Source organism: Copidosoma floridanum, unplaced genomic scaffold (assembly GCF_036245765.1).
Source record: "Copidosoma floridanum isolate Cflo_tuat_1 unplaced genomic scaffold, Cflo_Japanese_pri ptg000001l, whole genome shotgun sequence".
Classification (NCBI taxonomy): Eukaryota; Metazoa; Arthropoda; class Insecta; order Hymenoptera; family Encyrtidae; genus Copidosoma; species Copidosoma floridanum.
Window position 1 is genome coordinate 2827275 of NW_028321878.1, and position 19043 is coordinate 2846317.

Sequence of the window (19043 nt, forward strand, 5' to 3'; positions counted from 1 at the left end):
AAAAGCCGACGTGTACACCCACTTTGTTTCTCCTTCATTTTTTTTTTTTTTTTTCCTCCTCGTTTTCCATCTCCGCGCTCTTTCTCCCCGAGCACACACAACACCCGGCTATATACTTTTTTTTTTTTTTTTTTTTTTTCTCGTACCCCTTCGCTTTGATGCTGCAGCTACTTCCACACTCTCTATTTCTTTCGCAGCGTCTTTTTTTTTCCTATGATGTTTTAGGCTTTTATATGAACCGGTGCGTGTGGCAAAATAATTTCATCGCTTCCAACGCTGGGCTTCGCAACTGAAGTGTAGCCGTTGACGCGGGGCTTGCCGTCCCTCTCGTGCGTTTGGAAAAGAGAAAAAAAAAAAAAAAAATGGGTCCGAATCCCTCGCCGAACCGGCATAATAAAACCGGGGCTGTCAGCCTCATGCGTTTATTTAAATATCCTCCCTTGTGTATATATATGGCTCGACAGACTTTTGTCTACGCCAAATGCTCGAGAGAGAAAAAAAGGAGCTTAGCGGTGAATTCACGGTGCGACGCGTTAAAAGCCGCTCTCTCGAACCCGAGGGAGAGCGTAAAAGCCTTTTTTCAGCCCACGCCGCTTGACCAAGGGGGAAGGAAAAAAAAAGCCGAGCGAGGAAAATCCTCGGAGGAGAAGATGTCTGGAAAAACTTTTCCATCCGCCGTTATGGTCAACGTACTTTTAATCGGTCGAGGGATCTCGCGATGTTTAAATATGCATCGCCGGGTCGAGCGGGAGGGGAATTTAAGGACCACCGCGGAAGAATGAAAGAAAAATAAGCCATACAGCCGAAAAAAAAATGAAAAAGAATCCCGTCAGTTCCTTTTTCTCGCGGGTAGCTAACTCGGAGCCCTCGGCCCCATTATGACGGCTGTAAAGTATTTGGCTCGATCTCGTTCCGGCGATAAAAGTAAATTTATCGGCCGACGGCGATGTACGTTCGCCTCGTTTCGCGCTGCCTTGGGCGAGGAGGAAAAAATACTGACCGCCGGTGCTCGCGAGGACAATACCGAAGCTACACCCTCCTACGGGTGGATAAAATATGGCCCGAGAGGGAAAAATCATTCGAATGATTGACATTCATCGGGCGATATATTTTGACCCCCTGAAGCCTTGCGCGGACACTTTTACGAATTCATACCCCCCCGTCGCACTATTTCAATATGAATAGGTAGTGCTGCTATGTTATGGAAGGATAAAAGCGATGGAGAGAAAAACGAGGAAATGACAATGAACTGGTAGTGTGAGAATAGCCCTTCCCCGTTGTAGAGTGTGCACAGGAAGAGTCGACCAACGAAAGGAGGGATACGAAGTGGTCGAAGCGCGATGCACACCAGAGACGAATTTTGTTATCACTTGTACAGGCCAGGAAACTCCGGAATAAGCGCAATTTCACGCTCGTGGGCTTTTGTCAAAGAAGCGAGATGTATTATCTCGGTGTTTGGTGATTTTCCGACCTCGTGGTACGTACAAATCAGATTCGTTAAAAATAACCCAACACTCCGTTGCAAGGGAATTTTCATAAAACGCGCAAAGAGCACCGCTCGGCGGAAATGCGTGATTCAAAGTTAATTAGTAACCTCGGCTCTGGAGGTGACTCTTGAAAAATAAATAGAGAATCTGGCGATTCCGTAAAATCCCGAGGGGTGAGTGCGCACGTGCAATTTTTAACGAGCAAAACCAATGATACGAGCACTGGCTTTTTTTTTATGAATTTGTTCTCAAAACATTTGCCACCGGACAAACTTTCCAACGAAATTATCAAATTTCGAGGCGTATCGCCCTTTTGTGAGCAACTTTTTTTCCCCCGCTCACAAAGGTCACATCGTTCGTCTTTCATCGAGGGAAAAAAACTGAAACACGTCTCGGCTGTGTAGAAGACGACGAGCTTAGAAAAGTAACAATTGCCTTTTTCGCGACTGTATCGTTGGACATAGCGTACCGGGGAAGCCCAGCTCTAATTTAATTTGGCGCATTTCTGATTCCGGTGAGCAGGACTTTCCCCGCGAGCTCACGGAATTCGTGATTACGCCCCGTTTCGTGTTTCGTAGTTGTCCCTTTAGTTGTTGTTTTTTTTTTTTTTTTTTTTTTTTTTTTTTCATACACCTGTCTACCTGCACTTTCAACCGTTCGGGGGTTTATTTTTCCCTCATTTCACTACGTCGCGGCCCTTGGGACGTCTTTTCACCATCACTTTATCATCTCGTAATTGCGTAGCTTTGATCATTAGTCTTTTGAATCTTTACATTGAAATTGAAAGAAGAAAAAAAAGACGAGACAGCCAAGGGTCGAGAATGAATGGCTCGAGACGTCTTGAAAAAGGGTCGCGCCGTGGCCCGGCAGATGATATAATGACGATGCCCGGGAATTTTCGCGGCCGGCTGGATGAGCGCGCGATTACGCTGTGAGCTCGGGCTGTCTTTGTTTCGCGCCCTGGCGTCATCTTCATTGTTCGGGTGGCGTCGCATTTTCTCGAGAGCTCACGCATTCTTGCCATTTTTTTCCCCCACCCTCCCCCGATGCGATCCTTATCCTTGGGCTCTTCGCGAGCTACCTCCGGAAAAACGTCGCCGAGGCGCTGAGTTCATTAGATGAGGTTTTCGCTCGTCTGCGAGGAAAAATAAAAAGAAGCATACCTTTGCAACGTCATTGTGCGCTATAGGTACAGAGCAAGGGTGGTTCAAAGAATTTTTTGTGTTTATTTTTTTGGTAAAATGCAGCGAAATTCGATAGTGTTAACGAGCATTCGCGAAATTCTAAAACATCGTGTATAATATACTCTCGTTTTGATTGAAATTTCAACCAGAGGAGCTCCATGAAAAAAAAACTAAGGAATTTCGTTGTTAAACTGCGACACGTCACATACATGGAATTTTTACTCCAGCTATTGTTAAATACATTTTTGACAATAAAAAGCAAATAATGCTTCAAATTCTTTGAAAAAAACTCACAATAAACTGATCACAATACATACTCTACTGTACTGTGCTATTTTTATTTGAATATGTAAAGGTATATAATTTTAAGCTTGAATTTATTTTTTTGTATTTACGTTTTTTTTTCTTTTACATGAAATAAATCTTGTCCATTAGTAAAGGGTACTTATTTTTTCTAATTTTCAGACCAAGTGGAGTAACCTAGATTCATGAGAATTTTCACACGTGTAAATACTACAATTACAAGGAATGATTCGTTATGGAGGCAGAGTGATATTAAAGTTTAATTGCTCGTAAACAAAGACGAAACTAGTTCAACCCGCTGTTTTTAATTTTAACCACCCAAGCTTTTACTCATAAGTAATAAAACAGTTCCTGCGTATATGGTAAATAAAAACACTAGCGCAAACAAGTCAATGATATACGCATCGATACGAGCGCATGTGCAATCAAGTAATCCCACGGCTATACGTGCACAGCGCCAGTCATACGGGCTTTCCGCTTCTCCAAGTGCAATTCCAATCAAAGAGAGTGATTGCAAAGGTGTTGCATGAAGAAGCCATTTGTACACTCTTTTATGCACAAATATATGTGCCCCACGTGTTTGTATACTTTGGTTGCGTAAAATTGCCTCTCAGCTGTGAGTCGCAGCTTTATTGCTTCCCACGTCGCAAAATACGAAGATACCCCGGGAAAACCCGAGGGTGCGTGGAAAAGTGATTCTACGTAGAATTGACGACTCCTTTTACGCGCGAAAATTCTACTAATTGCACTGGCCCGTTGCCAAAAAAGTTTCCTCGGCGAAAACATTTTCGAGCGCGCGCACACAAAAGCCCTTTCCCCCGGTGTGCGGGTGATGCATTAAAAATGTTCCCGACTAAACGCGTTAATTAGCCGCTAGTCGTACGAGTTTGTTAAATAAAATTATTTTCACGAGTAAAAAACTTTGGACATCCAAGTGGCATTTTTTTCGTGTTCCTTCCAAGACTGTGCACGGTCTGACCAAGTATACGCTTTTACTACTGGACTTTCTTTCTCCAATTGTATCTTTGGTTATAATATTTACGTAGTACATTTTCAAAGAAGTGTCAATTACAAATATACGTAGTTGAATTTGTATTGAGGACTACAGCTTGGTAAAAAACACAACGAGTAGACCGGTACATTGATTCCGTTTAAAATTCTCCCTGCGCCGTAAGTAGTCGTTCTTGGTGGAGCTTGTGCTTCATTGTGGCGTATACGTGGGTAATAAATTTATTTATTCGGTGCCGACAGGGTCAACGAACGGTTCGATAAAAAAGATTAGCGAGGACTGGGAATTAATGAGCAGTTTGGCCGATAAAAATTACCGAGCAAACTCTCTCGAGTCTCGGATGATTTGAGGATAAACTTTCGACCAGAGGCGCATGTTATTGACGAACCGTTATGGGAGGGATGGAGGCAAAATAAGACTGCCATTGCACCGAGGAAAGAAAGTATAGAAGGAAGAAGGATCGACGATATCAGCCGTGGCTCTCCGTGGATGGAGCGGCATCGGCATTTTTTCACTTTAGTGCTCATTTCGTCGACAAACTCGGTCGAACAACCTTTTCCTCTCCATTGTGGCTTGTATATGGACACGCGAGTGGTGTACGGCGAGCGAGGAGATTATAGGGTACCCAAGTAAGAATTCTGTACAAGTACGAGCATAAAAGATCTCGAAGCAGCTCTGAAGGACATTTGCTGCTGTCGGGAAATTTTTTCTCGAAATACCCACCACTGCGTTTTTTCCGATAAATAAGGGGGAAAAAAAAAATAAAGATTTACAATACATAAAACGTTGAACGAGGGAAATAACTTTTTGTTGACTCTGCGATTTAATACGGCTTATTTTTTAGAAAAATAATCTACAACGGAGAATTTTTTTCTACTCATGAATAAAACAAATGACAAGTGCATCGAAGCTGGCGTGGTCGATTAAATTTTACCTTAAATAATACATGCACCAATGCTAGCATGAACTTCAACAAAAGCAAACATGCACCGACAAAAAAAAATTTTGGAAAATCTACGTTATATGTATGCATTTGTGGCGCCATCATTTTCCCGTCTCTGGTGGTGAGCCCAAAGCTGCCAGACTCTAAAGCTTGGAAACTTCTTGAGTCATAAACAAGATAAAAAAGTAACGTTGAAATGAGTATTTTTGTAAAACGGATGAATTGAGGAACAGCCACTAGACAGTATAAAAAAAAGCAAAAAAAAAAAAAAAATGAAATAAAATAAAATAACTACACAGCCAGATAAATTTGGAAACAGCGAGCAGAGATGTTAATGATCAAAAATAAAAGTAAAACAGGTATAAAACACGTATGGAAACAAAATGGCATGCAGATACGCAAGAGCACAACAGCAGCCCATAAAAACAGACCAGCGCGGATATCGACTTTGTAATCTCAAACGACGCTGGTGCCAAGCAAAGGGCTGAAGAGCCTGCATTGTGCACGCCCCGGCTACCCCTAGCACGCGGGCGTCCAAAGCTGATAGACGCGACGCACAGGCTTGGCCCTGGTTATCGAGGCCTCGAGCTAGGCTGGCGATGATCTCTCTCCTCCGCCGCTGTAAAATATTCCATCCCCAGCCACCCCATGGAGCAATATCAGATTAATGGCTTTGTTTTTCCAACAGAGCCGGCTCTCTCCACGCGATTGATTTTCCACGGATGCTCCCGCGGCCTTTTTTTCTGCGCCTGTGCCCACCTCCTCCTCCTCCCCCCCTTCGTTTTTGCAAGCTCCCACATTTCACTAGCCGGGTACACTGGTTCTCTCACTCTTGGGCGGCCACGGAGATTTATATGCGCAGCCACTTCGCGCTACTACCGTATCTTCCTGGAGAGAACATAGTGGCTTCGCCTGTACGGGAAGCCCGTGTACGCGAGCCACTTTAATATATGAAACTTTTGTACAAGTATTCTTGCTTTTGGCCGGAAAAACATCATTTATTGACCGGTACCGACGCAAGTGTCAGCACAGCAAGAATAAAATGTGGCAGTGACAGCAGGGAGGCTCGACAGGGCTGATGCGCGAAACCAAAAATTCATCGACAAATGTGCAGCCGTCATCGTCCCAGCTCGTCCCTGCGTGTGTTTGGCACTTCCCCGCTAATCGTTTATTTATTTATTTATTACCCTCCCGTTTTCTCTGAAATTGATCGGCCGTCACTGTTCGACACGAACAAGCGGACTCGTCGACGCGTGCTGATTTAAACCCCAGCAAATGTGACCGAAATTGTGGATACCTTACAATTTTTAGAGAAAAGTTTTGAGAAATTTCCGACTAAGCCGTACGGTTTGGGAAAACAAAATAAGTCACCGTACATAAGTAATGGAGTTATTTTTAAATACCTTTTACATTCAAAACTACACAAAGGTTGCTCATGACGTCGTAATATTTTATTTTTCTATCGTACACAAGCATCGGTCGTCCACAAGCTTTAATCTTTTCCAAGAATTAAGTAAATGGTAAAAAATAAGAAAAAAAAAAATTATCATACATGCTACGTAAAATTTATAAAATAAACCCCTCCTCTTTCAATCCAGCATATGCAACGTCATTCATTTCATAAACGCCCTTTTCCAGAGCAGATGTCACTGATCGCATCGATGACCAGCGCATCAACCCCTTTCGTAGCGCTTGAGTGGGCATTTAAAATTTTACGTCAACAAAATCGTATACGACCGATACTCTTTCGGAACCCATTTCCCAGGGCTCGGTTCAACTGCTTAATCACTCGCCAATACCCTCCTCCCCTTCTCTGCTAGTGAAAATTTAATGAAAAAAAAAAAGAAGTGGCCGCGCGTCGTCGTCGATGCAAATCGCATCAGCAGCGATCAATCGCCATGTAAAGGGTTGGGGGGTGCAATAATGGAGAACGAAACGAATGAAAAAAGCGCAGGGCTCTCGAGAGAGCAAAATGCATACACCAGGAGGGGTGAAAATAATCGCCCGCTATCCCCGTGTTCCGGCTATTTCGCTCGCGCTTGGCTGTTAAGTAGCTACTTGTAACGGATGGGCGCGCTTTTGCAACAGACAATTAGACTCCCCTCGGACGCGGATGTAAATATCCAAGTTCAGCTAAAGGGAGAGCCATACTGTCTATTGGAAGGGACGAAATTTTTTGTCCCAAAGGTACTTTTGGTTTGCATTGCGTTACAAGATGGCATTGAAAACACTGCGAAACGCAGGGTAAAAACAAACAGCCAAGACGCTCACAGTGGATAAGCCAGCTGGCCCCATTAGTCCAAGTAAAGCTTTGAATTAATTGAAACTGATCCGACCTGTTTAGCCAACTTTGGTTATGAATAGTCGCGACTGATACGGTGCTTACTTCGTTAACGAAATTTCCGTTGGTTCTGTACTTAGTCAAGGTTAACCCAATTAGATGGAAGTAGGACACACTGATACGCGTTCAGCGTCACTTTGCCCCATTTTTGTCGTCAAAGCAGCTACGCGTCTATACGTTGGATACGCTGTTACGTCGCCTTGATGTTTGCTCAGCGTGAAGAAACATCGACCAAGTTCGAGTAGGCCATGCATGTGTCTCTCCCCAACACGTACGCGGAACGCGATAAATCAGAGCGCCCCGAGAATTTATACGCTACTCCCGCGAGCTAATCGCGAATCATCCATTACGAGATTACCAAGTAGCATTTGTTTGTCCCCTTCCCCAACGTATACCCCTGCTTCTCGAAAACTTAACGGAGAAGTTGCAAAGGCACAAAATTTGCCAGCGATTTCGCCAATTTGGATCTACGGAATTGGGGATCCGAGTCGGAGCTCACAGGCTTCACCTTCCCTTGATTGGTTTCTTTTTGTCCCTGCGTGGTAGCTTGTGATGCAGACGATCATATTGTTATTGTTATTCCATACAGGGATCTAATTTCGATCTCCGATAAATCGTGCCGCCACATTAAAAAGTAAGAAGCCCCATTCCCTCGCAGGTCAGTTGACAGTCACATCTAAATTGGACCCCTGGAAATTAAATTTTTTACGAAGAAAGACTCACTTGGCTCGTTCGCCATGTTCCCACGTGCAGCAAAACTCGAGAATTAAATGCGCAAAAGGTCGCTCCTTCCCGTCAACTTGACGAACTCGCGTATCGGTCTGGGGCGACCAAGAGGCAGGGGAAATCTGCACATGAGAAGGACACGAAACGGAGGACGGGGCGATGGCAGGCGTATAATGCCCTAGTACAGGCACTGCAAGAGAGAGAGAGAGAGAGAGAGGTCTTAATAACGTTACGCTTCTAACTAACTTGGTCGATCCAGTTCCGCGTATGCTTGCTCCCCAATTTTCTTGACCGAGATACCGCAGCCAACCAGCAGCCGCTACTGTACGATCTCTACCGAGTTGGGGCGTTGGAGTGCAGGTTATGAGATGAATTTTTTTTTTCTCCCTAGGAGAGCGCAAGTTGATAGAAATTGTCAACATTTACTGGAGACGTGATTGAGTCTTTGAATTTGACTAATTTAACTTCGTGAGGTTTAGCAGGGCAAAAATTTGCAAGTGTAAAAATGATGGATTCACAAATATATTCTTTCAGTCGTGACACAAACTCAAGGAAGAACATGACAGTTACGTGTAGTATAGAGGTATTCGATACGGACGAAAGCGATTGCGAGTTTTCGCGCGTGTGTACCTGGGGGGGGGGCCTTGAAAAATAAGCTCGGCAGCCTTCGGAAGAGGAAGAGAAATGAGCCAAGAGATAATAAAAGGCAGGATCGCCGATGGCGGGTAGGTACTTTAAATTCATGAATTCGAATGTATAACCAATTAGGTCAAACGCGCTGGTGGTGGTGTGCAAGCCCGTCAACGTCTTCGGCTGAGAAGGGCCGTGGTCCGCAAGTTTAATGAAAAGCTTTCAAAATTCAGTGGACGCGCCATTCTTTATCGGCTCAATTAGAATTCCCGTCCAGTCACTCTGGACCGACACCCACGTGTGGACCATCGGCTGCTCTTCTGCGCGAAATTGCTCGTAGATATGTGTACGTGTATGTATACACTCGCTCTCTTGGTAGTTTTCTGACTGGGAATCGAAGTCGATGGAAAATCGAAAGATATAGGGAATCCAAAATTGAAGGCGTGAGAGTTGATTTTTCCCACGAAATAATAATTTCAATTGTAAATGCTTATATTAAAACTATAATTAATCGAAAACACTCGTAACAAGTTTTAGGTAGAGCTCCAGTGATGTAAAAAAAGTTGAAAGTTTCGTAGTTTACTCGGTAAGTAATTGATGGATTCATAGTTTTTTGTTACCTGAACTTAAATTTTCCGTAATTTTCAACTCCACCAAAACTCAAATTACAGCTTTTTTCTAGCGATTCAATTTACTTTCCGACCAAACATTCTAAAAAACACTGACAAAGGAACAACGAAAAAAGTAGAATTGCCATTTTTCCGTTTCTTCTACCACATCTTTTTTTCGACTTAAAAATAAGACCTACACCAAAGAGCTAGATGAGCTAGACCAAGCTAAAAACAAAGAACAACCACAGCACAATGGCCATAAAGCAAAACTGGAATTTTTGCCTTGTTCGCTCGCCAATACCAAGATATAAACTTATCTGCTTTTGAAGTACAAGTAAATCAGGGCTCCTACATCCGCTCGTTGAGAAATTACAGAAGCCAACCCACAAGTTACGCAATATACCCATACCCACTATTTGGTTAGAGTAAAAGTATTCGTGGTAAAATGATCGAGTATATTTCTGAAACAATGATGTTTCGGGAATAGACGGCAACAAAAGCAACCCGATCGCCGTGTCGCCGAGATTTTCTGCTAATCCACCGCTGAATCAAGTTTACGAAAGCCATCCCATGGGTGCTCTCTGTAACAGTATACTGCAGAGTTGGGCCGCTCCTGCGGTTTCACCCGTACCAGTTCAACGAATAACTGCATCACAGGGAAGTGGAAACTGCTGCCATGTATACAATTATACGTGGAGGGTGAAGAAAGCGGCGCTTACCTTATACCGCCTCGAACCGTGTCGTAGTTGAGAGTCCGAGTTCCATGGATCCACAGTACGTTGTTGTTCTGGGGACTGGCTACTTTGCTTATCACGCACTTGAGCTCAATCGTGCTGCCGGCTTTGTAAAACTTGTCACCGGCTGTTTTGGCCCCGTGCTCGTCCACTATTTCCACCCTGGGCACTGTAACATTTTTTTTTTTTAATTAAAAATTTACTTTTTATTTTTACTACTAAGATTAGTTACGAATATTTTTAACTGTTATTGCGATACGCCATTATATTTCATTACACAAAGTTCGATTGGTCTTACAAGTAGTATAGCTCGACTATAGCCAGGCAAGGGGCCAATTGTGACCTAACTGTTACAATACAACACTAGTTTTCGTTGTAAGTCGTATGGATCGATTATAGTTAGACATTGCATTAATCGTCCTATAGCTTTAATTTTTTGCCTCAGATATATATTCTTATACGTGAAATAAATAAAGACTGGTTAGTTTTTCTTTTTTTTTTATTTCCTCCGTTTTTATTTAAATTTCAACTAATATAACTTGATTATAGTCTGTCTGGTCTAAATTTATATTGTAGTTTTTATGTAATTTTTTACACTATTTTACATTACACACTAATAAATGTATTTTACTAGACCGAGTAAGGGATTACTTAAAATTTTATTTAATTTTCTGTATGTTGATTGCATTCGAGTAGTACAGTTCAATTATGGTCAGACCTACTATTGTTGGACTAAGACTTGACTTGTATGTTTACAATTTGCAAATAATTAATACAATAAATGATTATATTAGTAGAGTGTGTTTTATGATAGTTTTAACTACAAACAAAGTTTTTAAAAAATTTTTCAACAAAACACAATCTATTTAATTAATCATGAGAGGACATAAAGTATGATGAAACGTTTATTTTTCTCTCCTCTAAATTTAGAAAGCAGAGTGGTATTATATGTCAAGAGCATAAGAGATGCATGAATGAGAGAAAAGAGAGACAGACAGAAAGAAAGATAGAGAGAACCACGCCTACCCATCCCTCGGACTTTAAACCCCACCGTATATTATGCGCAGTGCACTCTGCTTTTCAAATTCGAGTAGTCGCCCTCTCTTACTTTTTTTTTTATTTGTTTGTTCTTTAGATCCGATTACCATTTTCCGCCACGCGCACTAATTTACCACGCGTTGATTCACCAAGTACCATTCGGAACGCACGATAGCTACGACCAATTTAAAAATCCATTTAGCGCATCACCGGTATTTCGAAAGCACCCCATCCCCTTTATCTTCTCTTGAGTTTTATTAAAGCGATTAAACGCTAATGTTATCCTCGCCCCATTTGAAAAACATTATTCAAATCCAATGGAAATTCCACAGGTTTTTTCGAGCAATCAAATTCGATACGAACAATCGAGTATCAACGGGTGGTCAAGTTAAAAAAAGAGACTCGTTTTTCAATTCGTTGATTCCTCGGAGGGAGAAAAAAAAATACTCAAGTTGTCCTCATTGAAATGAAATTCACTTGGCGAGGGAGGAACTAACAGTTCTCGACACTCGCACGGAGCTCGATATATTTCAAAGAGCGCACGCATTCATAGCCGCGCACTTTAGCCATCGCGCTCAATAGGACGTGAAAGGACGCTGGCGGTGTTTCTAGTTTTGCGGTGAGCCGCGGGCCATGAGCGCAAAATTAAATATCTCCGCTTGCTGCGCGGCCTCGAGAACATCGGGTGGTGGGGGGTGGTAAGGGTCTCTGGCTCGGAACCAATGCGATGCGCCGGCTTATTGCGGTCACCGGCTCTTGTGGCGGGGCTCTCGCTTTCACACGAGCTTCATATTACAGCTGGGGCGTGTGTACGGCCCTGCAACGCGCTTCTCGAGTACCACTTGGCGGCGCTAAGACCTCGTTTCTAAAATCGCGCGCCGCGTTCCCGGACCCCAAGTGTCTTTACGTTTTAATTTTAGATCCGTTTCTTTCAAAGAGTCGGAGAAAGCGACCTCATCGCGACAAACAGCAAATCATCTATTCATATTTCGCTTTTGTTTATTTCATTTCAAACAAATAAAATGTAATCTTCGGTTGACGTGTAAATTTACCGAAAGAGTAGTGACAATCACCTCTGTCGGACTATTTTTTTACTCAAGAGAGACTATTATCCGTAGTGATACACCGTTTTGGTCAGACATCCTTAAAAGCACTGCAAAAAAAAGGACCAAACAAAAGTATGGAATTTAAGTAACGAGGTCATATTGTCAACGAATTTCAAGTCCCACCAGTGATACGTCAAATTTATTCAGACGTCCGCCCTTACTTTTTCTTCTATCTCATCTCGCCTCACCGCGTCTCCGCCCGAGTCATCCTCTCAGCCTCGGCCGGCGAGTTTGCACAACCAGAAAAAAAAGTATCTCCCAGAACTACTGGGTTGCTCTGTACAAATAAAATTCCAGAGCATCCGATCGTCCGAACAGCAGCGGCGGCAAGTTTGCACTTTTCCCGATCGAGGAGCAAACCGACGGCCTTTCAACGGAAGGGAACTCATTCAGGAGCCGACGAGGCAGCCTCTGGCAGCAAAGTTTCCATCTACTTTTCGTCCGATCGGGAACAAGGCATTGAGTCTTTCTTTTTACGCAAATTCACGTGACAAAGAAAAAAAAAAGAAAAAAAAAAATGCAGCAAAACTGCATAAACTCGATGGTGCGATTTCTCCTTTGTTCCTCCTGTTTTATCAGACCTGCGCTGCGTTACGATGGGCTTGGTTGAAAAGGAGGATGCTGAAACTCTGAAAAATTTCCATTCGACCGGAGGACGAGTCATTAATAAGAGATAGGTCGCCTGGAACAACGGGTCAGCGATTGTACGTATACATTAAACACCGACCAACGCGTTTCACGCGAAGCCTAGCGGTTTATCGGCCAAAGTATGCCTTGAAAAGCACCTCCCGAAAGTTCACACCCCGGCTTTTCCGACACTTTTCTCGCCCCCCCCCCTCCGCCCATATTTCCTGCCTCGTGTACGCACACGGGACGCGCGAGCGCATAATGCGTCGCCCAAAAGTTGTGCTGTTTCAAACTCTCGGGGCGGTGCACAGGAGTACACACACACACACACGACGAGCTAGTTCTGCATAAGTGCGACACGTGTCCAAACAATAGTGCGATAAATTGCGCGCAGCGAGGGGCATGTGTGCCACCCTCGCGCTTCGGTGGAGCTCAAACAGCGCCGAATCGCTCCTGACGCTGTTGATGTTGCGTCGCCACCGCGAGGAGCGCTTGTCCTCCTTACATGTACATGTATGTATACATATAATCGTAATGAAGTGTATCCTCTGGGTTAACAATTGACGGAGGTGGGGCAAGCCGTACGTTTAATTTCGCTCGCGTGTGGGTTTGCGCTTAATTTTGTTAATTAAATTTACATATGCGCGCACGAACGAGCCCCTCGTCGCTTAAAATACACCGTAACGTTTGGCTAGGAGGCTCGAGTGCACTCGTTGGTTGATCGTATGGTGCGCTCATTGGTCAAATGCTCTACTGCTTATCGGACTAAATTAATGTGTACTTTAACAAAAGGTATTGGGAAAAAATCCGAGTAAAAGCTCTTTTTTTTTTAATAAAGACACTTGTGTTGCATTGCATCCACGCGCATTCGGTCAAACCCACAGCACGGAGCACGAGGTGCCGTGCATGTACACAGCTGTGTCTGCTGCCATTGTAATGCATGCACATAAACACAATATATGTACACGTATACGGGGTCACGTAGTGAACATAGCACACGGCGACAGGAGCATGCATGAGAATCACGCCGTTGATGTATGTACGCGAAGATGCCGGGCGTGTAATATCACCACCACCACCGGTGGCAGAGCCACGGCCCATATTCCAGACACTCGCGTATGCATTTTCTCCCAGGAGGTTCCCCGTAAGTTTACTCACTTGTGTGGGAGCACATGCGGTGCTTTTGACTCCCTGCTTTTGCTTTCTCGCCACGAGCCGCTATTACCCCTTTCCCACATATTGGCGCCGCTCCCGTGCCTTCGGGCCCCTCTCGGACCTTTTCCCATTACCCTTCGTACCCCTCCTCCTCCTCCTCCTCTCCTTTATAATAAAAGTAAATTGTCGTCGACGGGACTCTCGCTCCTTTTTTCGTATTTACATATTTCTTTTCTTTTTTTTTTTCAAAATAATTAAACGTTCGGATACTTGGGTTTGTATTCCACTGCTGGGCTTTCAACTTTGAATTTCTATGGCTGATTTAGTTAGGGCAGGGTGGGAATGAATTTTCCAATATCACGTTTCAAAAGTTAACCCGTCGGGTCCTGGCGATTCAAGGGGGTAAGGGACTCATTAACCTGTGTCCCCTGTATACATAGCCCTCAGTGTTTCTGGTAACAATACACGCCGTCCATTGCAAAGTTGCCTGCGGACACGGAAGATACACAACAACAGAAACAATAACAGCACCAGCGGGTATGAGGAGGAGGAGGAGAAAGGAAGAAACCGGCGACGCGCGTAAAAAGCCGAGCCGTCGAGGCGATCTTGGAGAAGCAATGAAAAACGAGAGAGCGCATTTTCCGGTCGAAAAGAGCACTGCGCTTGCTCATCCGTTCTCGTCCCATACCCATTTTTTTTTTTTTTTTTTTTTTTCCTTCTCTCTACCACCGCATTTTTTATTCCCGCAACCCTTCAAAGTCGAGTGCTATGTACATAAAATTGCGCTCCATCGAGTTTTTTTTTCAATCACGCATTTAACTGGTGCAAAGCTATTCGTTGTGTGCAGTATTCTAAAACAGCGCTACCTGCACGGAAAGAAGGAGGCGATGCTGGATAACACGATTATAAATGGCCTGTTATGGGCTGCAAACTTTGTTAATTGTTTTTTATAGTTTTAATGCATTATTTGTACTTAAAGTATCGATTTCCAATGTTAGGAATTTGTATTAAACAGAAAACAATTTTTTGTTACATTATTTATTTATTTTTTTTTTTTAATTGTAATATAATAGTTGTTGTCTGTTTCAAATAAACTCTTAACACTGAAAATCGATACTTCAAGTACAAATAATGCATTAAAACTATAAAAAACAATGAACAAAGTTTGCAGCCCATAACAGGCCATGTATAATCGTGTTATCCAGCATCGCCTCCTTCTTGCCGTGCAGGTGGCGCTGTTTTAGATTACTGCACACATAGCGAATACACGTTTCCCATGCTTAATAATCGTTTCGAATCGCATGTTTGGAAGCCAAAGCACCGAAGCTCAATCAATTCGCCGGCCGGTGTCGCCTAGTGTAATTCTGAATTTCGTCGCTGTCCTTGTTTATCGCGTCCATCAGGAGAGAAACACCCCTCCCTCCCCATACTCGGCTCTATCAGATCGCCACCCGCTAGAGCTCAGTTTCTCCGGCGCTCTCTCTTGTGCATGTGTTGGCGCGGAAATCGCGATAGCTCCCTTAGCTCTAAGGACGGCCTCTTGCTGCTTCGCGCTATTAACGGGGACTTTCTTTTGTAACTGCCGTGCTTACTTTCCTCGGGGGTTCTCTGTCTTTTCGGCAAGAATGATGGAGCCAAGTGGCGCGCAAGGAGACAACGATCTGCATCCGAGCGTAGCTGGGAGGGTTTTCTTTGTTCGCTCGGGAGTGAGAGGGTTAATGAAGCGTCGAGGTAGCTGCGCGTACTCGAGTGTAAATGGAAAATAGTGTCCGATTGTGCCCGTGACGCGTTATTTTATTTTTTATTTTTTTTTTTTTTTTTTTTTCGAATCTAATGAAAAAAGAGGAACACAAAAGAGAATTTCCATTGCGACGATTGAAAAGCGTCACGCGACGGAGCCATCGATGTATTCACGGAAATAAAGTCGGTCTTGGGTGAAACGAGAGGCATGTCTGTACATACACGTACGTTCGTATGCTTCATTGTTGTCCGAGGACGCGAGTTGGAGGGGGAGAAAAAGACGCGAGAAGGGACGCAGTGGAGCGTGAAATGGAGATAATGACTGGCGAGCCAATCAGCTGAGCCAGGCCGCGGTCACCCGGCTAATGAGACCGAGGCTTGTTTCCCCTTTTCTCGTCCTCTGGATTCCTCACCCTTCCACCCTCAATGGCCGTTCCCCGTCACTCGATCTGCTCACCCTCGTCTTTGTGGGTATTTTTGTTTTCCGCTCGATTGGTGAGATTGGGCCGTGAAACCGATGGGATCGGCATTTTTTGAGCATCCAAATGTTTGGCCAGGTCATCACGAAAATTGACCGGGAAGGAAGGATTTGCCATACCTTGTCGACCAACATGGAATAAATCTCCCCAACTACTCCATGACGTTAAAAAAAAAAAAAAAAAAAAAAAAGGGTAATTTACTACGGCACACATCATTACGATGAGCTTTTGGAGCAGAGCATAATCGTCGGTCGATTTTTGCCCGTCCCAGATCAACCGAGGGCCGCAATTAGCCCTCATTTCCATTATCCTCGTACTTTTCGGGTCGACTGGAACGGAAAAACGCACTCCTCCCAATCATCGGGATAACGACGACTGTGACGTCAACGCGCGCGTGCACGCGCATCTGAAAGACAGAAGCTCCCCATTATTCCATTCGAGCGCTCAAGCCTTTCACGAAAGGGGCAATTAATCCCTATTCCTATAGACTCTGTTACACGTATATATATATATGTATACGGGGGTGCACAATCGTGGCTGCGGCTCGCATTCAAGAAGCGCGTCACAACGACCGACGCCAGATATAATTGTCATGATTATACACGACAATTCAACGAGCGGTGAATTTGATACTCATTGTGCCGAGCGCGAGAGGGGCCGTGTTTCCTTAGACCGTGGAAAATAAAGCTCCCGAGCCATGTTACATAACAGGTGCGCCCTTCGAAACAATGGCCCCCTCCACTCCCCCACGAAAGTCTAAACTCACGAGCTATCTCCAATGTTCTTCAACTGAAACTCTGCTGACACTGCAGTCAAGCTTATTCATCCGCGCGTGTCCTCAGTTTTTTGGAAATTTTTCGCCCCAAGGATCACTCGTAAAAATAACGTAAGCGTCGGTAAAACTGGTATCAAAAAACTTGTAACTGTTATACCCTCTTCGAGTATACTGCATTCCCCGCAGCTCCGTTAACAGCAACGGCCGTATCCATGAATTTCACACGCCCTCCCCCTCTCGTAACCGTGAGCCCATAACCGTTAAACAGCATCAGACTGCCATCATCTCCTCCGATCGATATTACGGCGTATCAGCGAGAATTAATGTAAATACGCGCAGGAGCGAAGCTCAACTGAAATTTACCACGAGTTTGCTTGAAGTTCCCGAGTTTGCGGCACAGCGCCTTGGGTCATATACTGGGTACGGGAAAGAAACCGACGCTTCCTACGTCCGCTCAAGATCATCCCGTTGAGCTGCGTTGAAACAAGACTCCCTGAGTAACCTACGTGTGTTTTTCTTTGCGCTGCCTATTACACGAAACCCCATTGCTTATTGCCTCGCGGGTAAATCGTTTAATCCTCAATTACCCCAATCCCGCCACGCGTGAACCAGTTGCAAAGAGAAGACGAGTACTCGTTATTTTACACCGTATAGGCGTGCACACGTGTGGACGTATAAGTCCACGGGCATCAGGAGCAGAGGCAGCGGGTGATGTATTATCTGTTATTATTGCAGCCACGGAGCGCGCGGTGCGTATACGCGGGTTGATCTCCATATTTTAATTAAAAGCTTTTGTCCGTACGCGCGCGCTCGGGTATGCACGACGCGTTTTCAAATTCTCGTGAGCCAAGCAACCGCGTGTCCTTTCGCAGTCACGTGGTTTCAAGGCGCGATTTTTTTTTTCTCGCTCCCGGCACGTGGCTCGCGCTTAATTAAACTTTTTCTCCAACCCCCCCCCCTTTTTTTTCATTGCCGCGGATAATGTACCGGCGAACTGTGAGTTATCAACTGTTTCCGGAGAGAAAACGGAATAGGGGAAGGGACCTCGAGAAAGCGAGGGATAATATGTTTACTCGCAAGTGGTGTATAAATTCCGGGCGATGATAGTGGTAGTAGCGGCACCAGTGGCGCGGCACTTTGGACAATGAAGCCGAGACTCGGGGGGCCGACAAAGGAAAGTCAAAAGTCGATAATTTGATTAAAAGCAGCCTTTAAGGACATCGGCTGTTCCTCCCTTGCCCCCCCCCCCCCTCCCTCCTCCTTCGCTGCGGAACACGACGAGGACTTTGTTCCCCCCGGTGCTTTGGCCTTAATGGACTTCTCGAGATTATTCTCGTCGATTCGATCCTGCCCCTTAAGAGCCCTTCCTTCCTTCCCACCCTTTTCTTTTTTAATAATTATTGCTTCGGCTGATGGCGTCTTTCTAGCGCAATCGTCAATTTTCCGAATAAAATGCCCCTTTGTAAAAAAAAATCTTCTCCCATCGACTGGCGTGTTTCGTTGAAAAGTGCACTCCTCTAATGACACTTGAAAAAAGCCCCAAAGCGTGATTTTTTTTTTTTTTTTTCTCGTCCCCCCTCTTTTTACAACAAACAGACTCGCTCTGCTCGAGGAATTAGAGCAAAGTCGACCATCTCTCTTCCGCTCGGGTAGCGTTACTAAACAACGCACCCACTGCATTTTGGTTTAAAAAATAAAAGTAAAGCACATAGGACAGAAAGCATCCGCGATGCTTTTTTTTTTTTTTTTTTATTCACTTAGAGATCCCGGGGTAATGCGATATAAATCAGTTACAGCGATCGTCTTCCGGACAGTCAAGAACGCGATTCCAGTAGGAAACTGGACTCTCTCGGTCCCTCATCGCCGCACCACCACCTTACTCCCAATAAATTTTTTGTTTTTTCCTCGGCATCTGGACTACCGTTCGCTACTCGGGCCCAACTGTGCTGAAAAGCAGGCGTCGCCTCGATGAACTTTTCGAGGTTTTTTTACCCGTGTGCCCTCCTGTTTCGCTGCACGTGCACAAATTGTACACTCGCCAGCCGAAACAAAAAAAAGTACCATTGTCAACAAACTCTTTTATTTTTATCGTTCGGTGTCGCTTCTCCGAGAGCATATATTATACCGTAGGGTGTAACACACTCTGTTCGAGATT

The 19043-nt window shown here is 44.4% G+C and overlaps 1 protein-coding gene across 2 annotated transcripts in view; it reads right to left on the reverse strand.

The window, feature by feature from the left end:
• LOC106640377 (defective proboscis extension response 14) overlaps nt 1–19043 on the reverse strand; it is a 143883-nt gene that overhangs the window by 32789 nt on the left and 92051 nt on the right. For both annotated transcript variants that reach the window (XM_014354400.2, XM_089591600.1), the window contains exon 6: nt 9954–10137. In XM_014354400.2, the coding sequence (XP_014209886.2) occupies nt 9954–10137 (184 nt within the window). The remainder of the gene's footprint in view (nt 1–9953; nt 10138–19043) is intronic.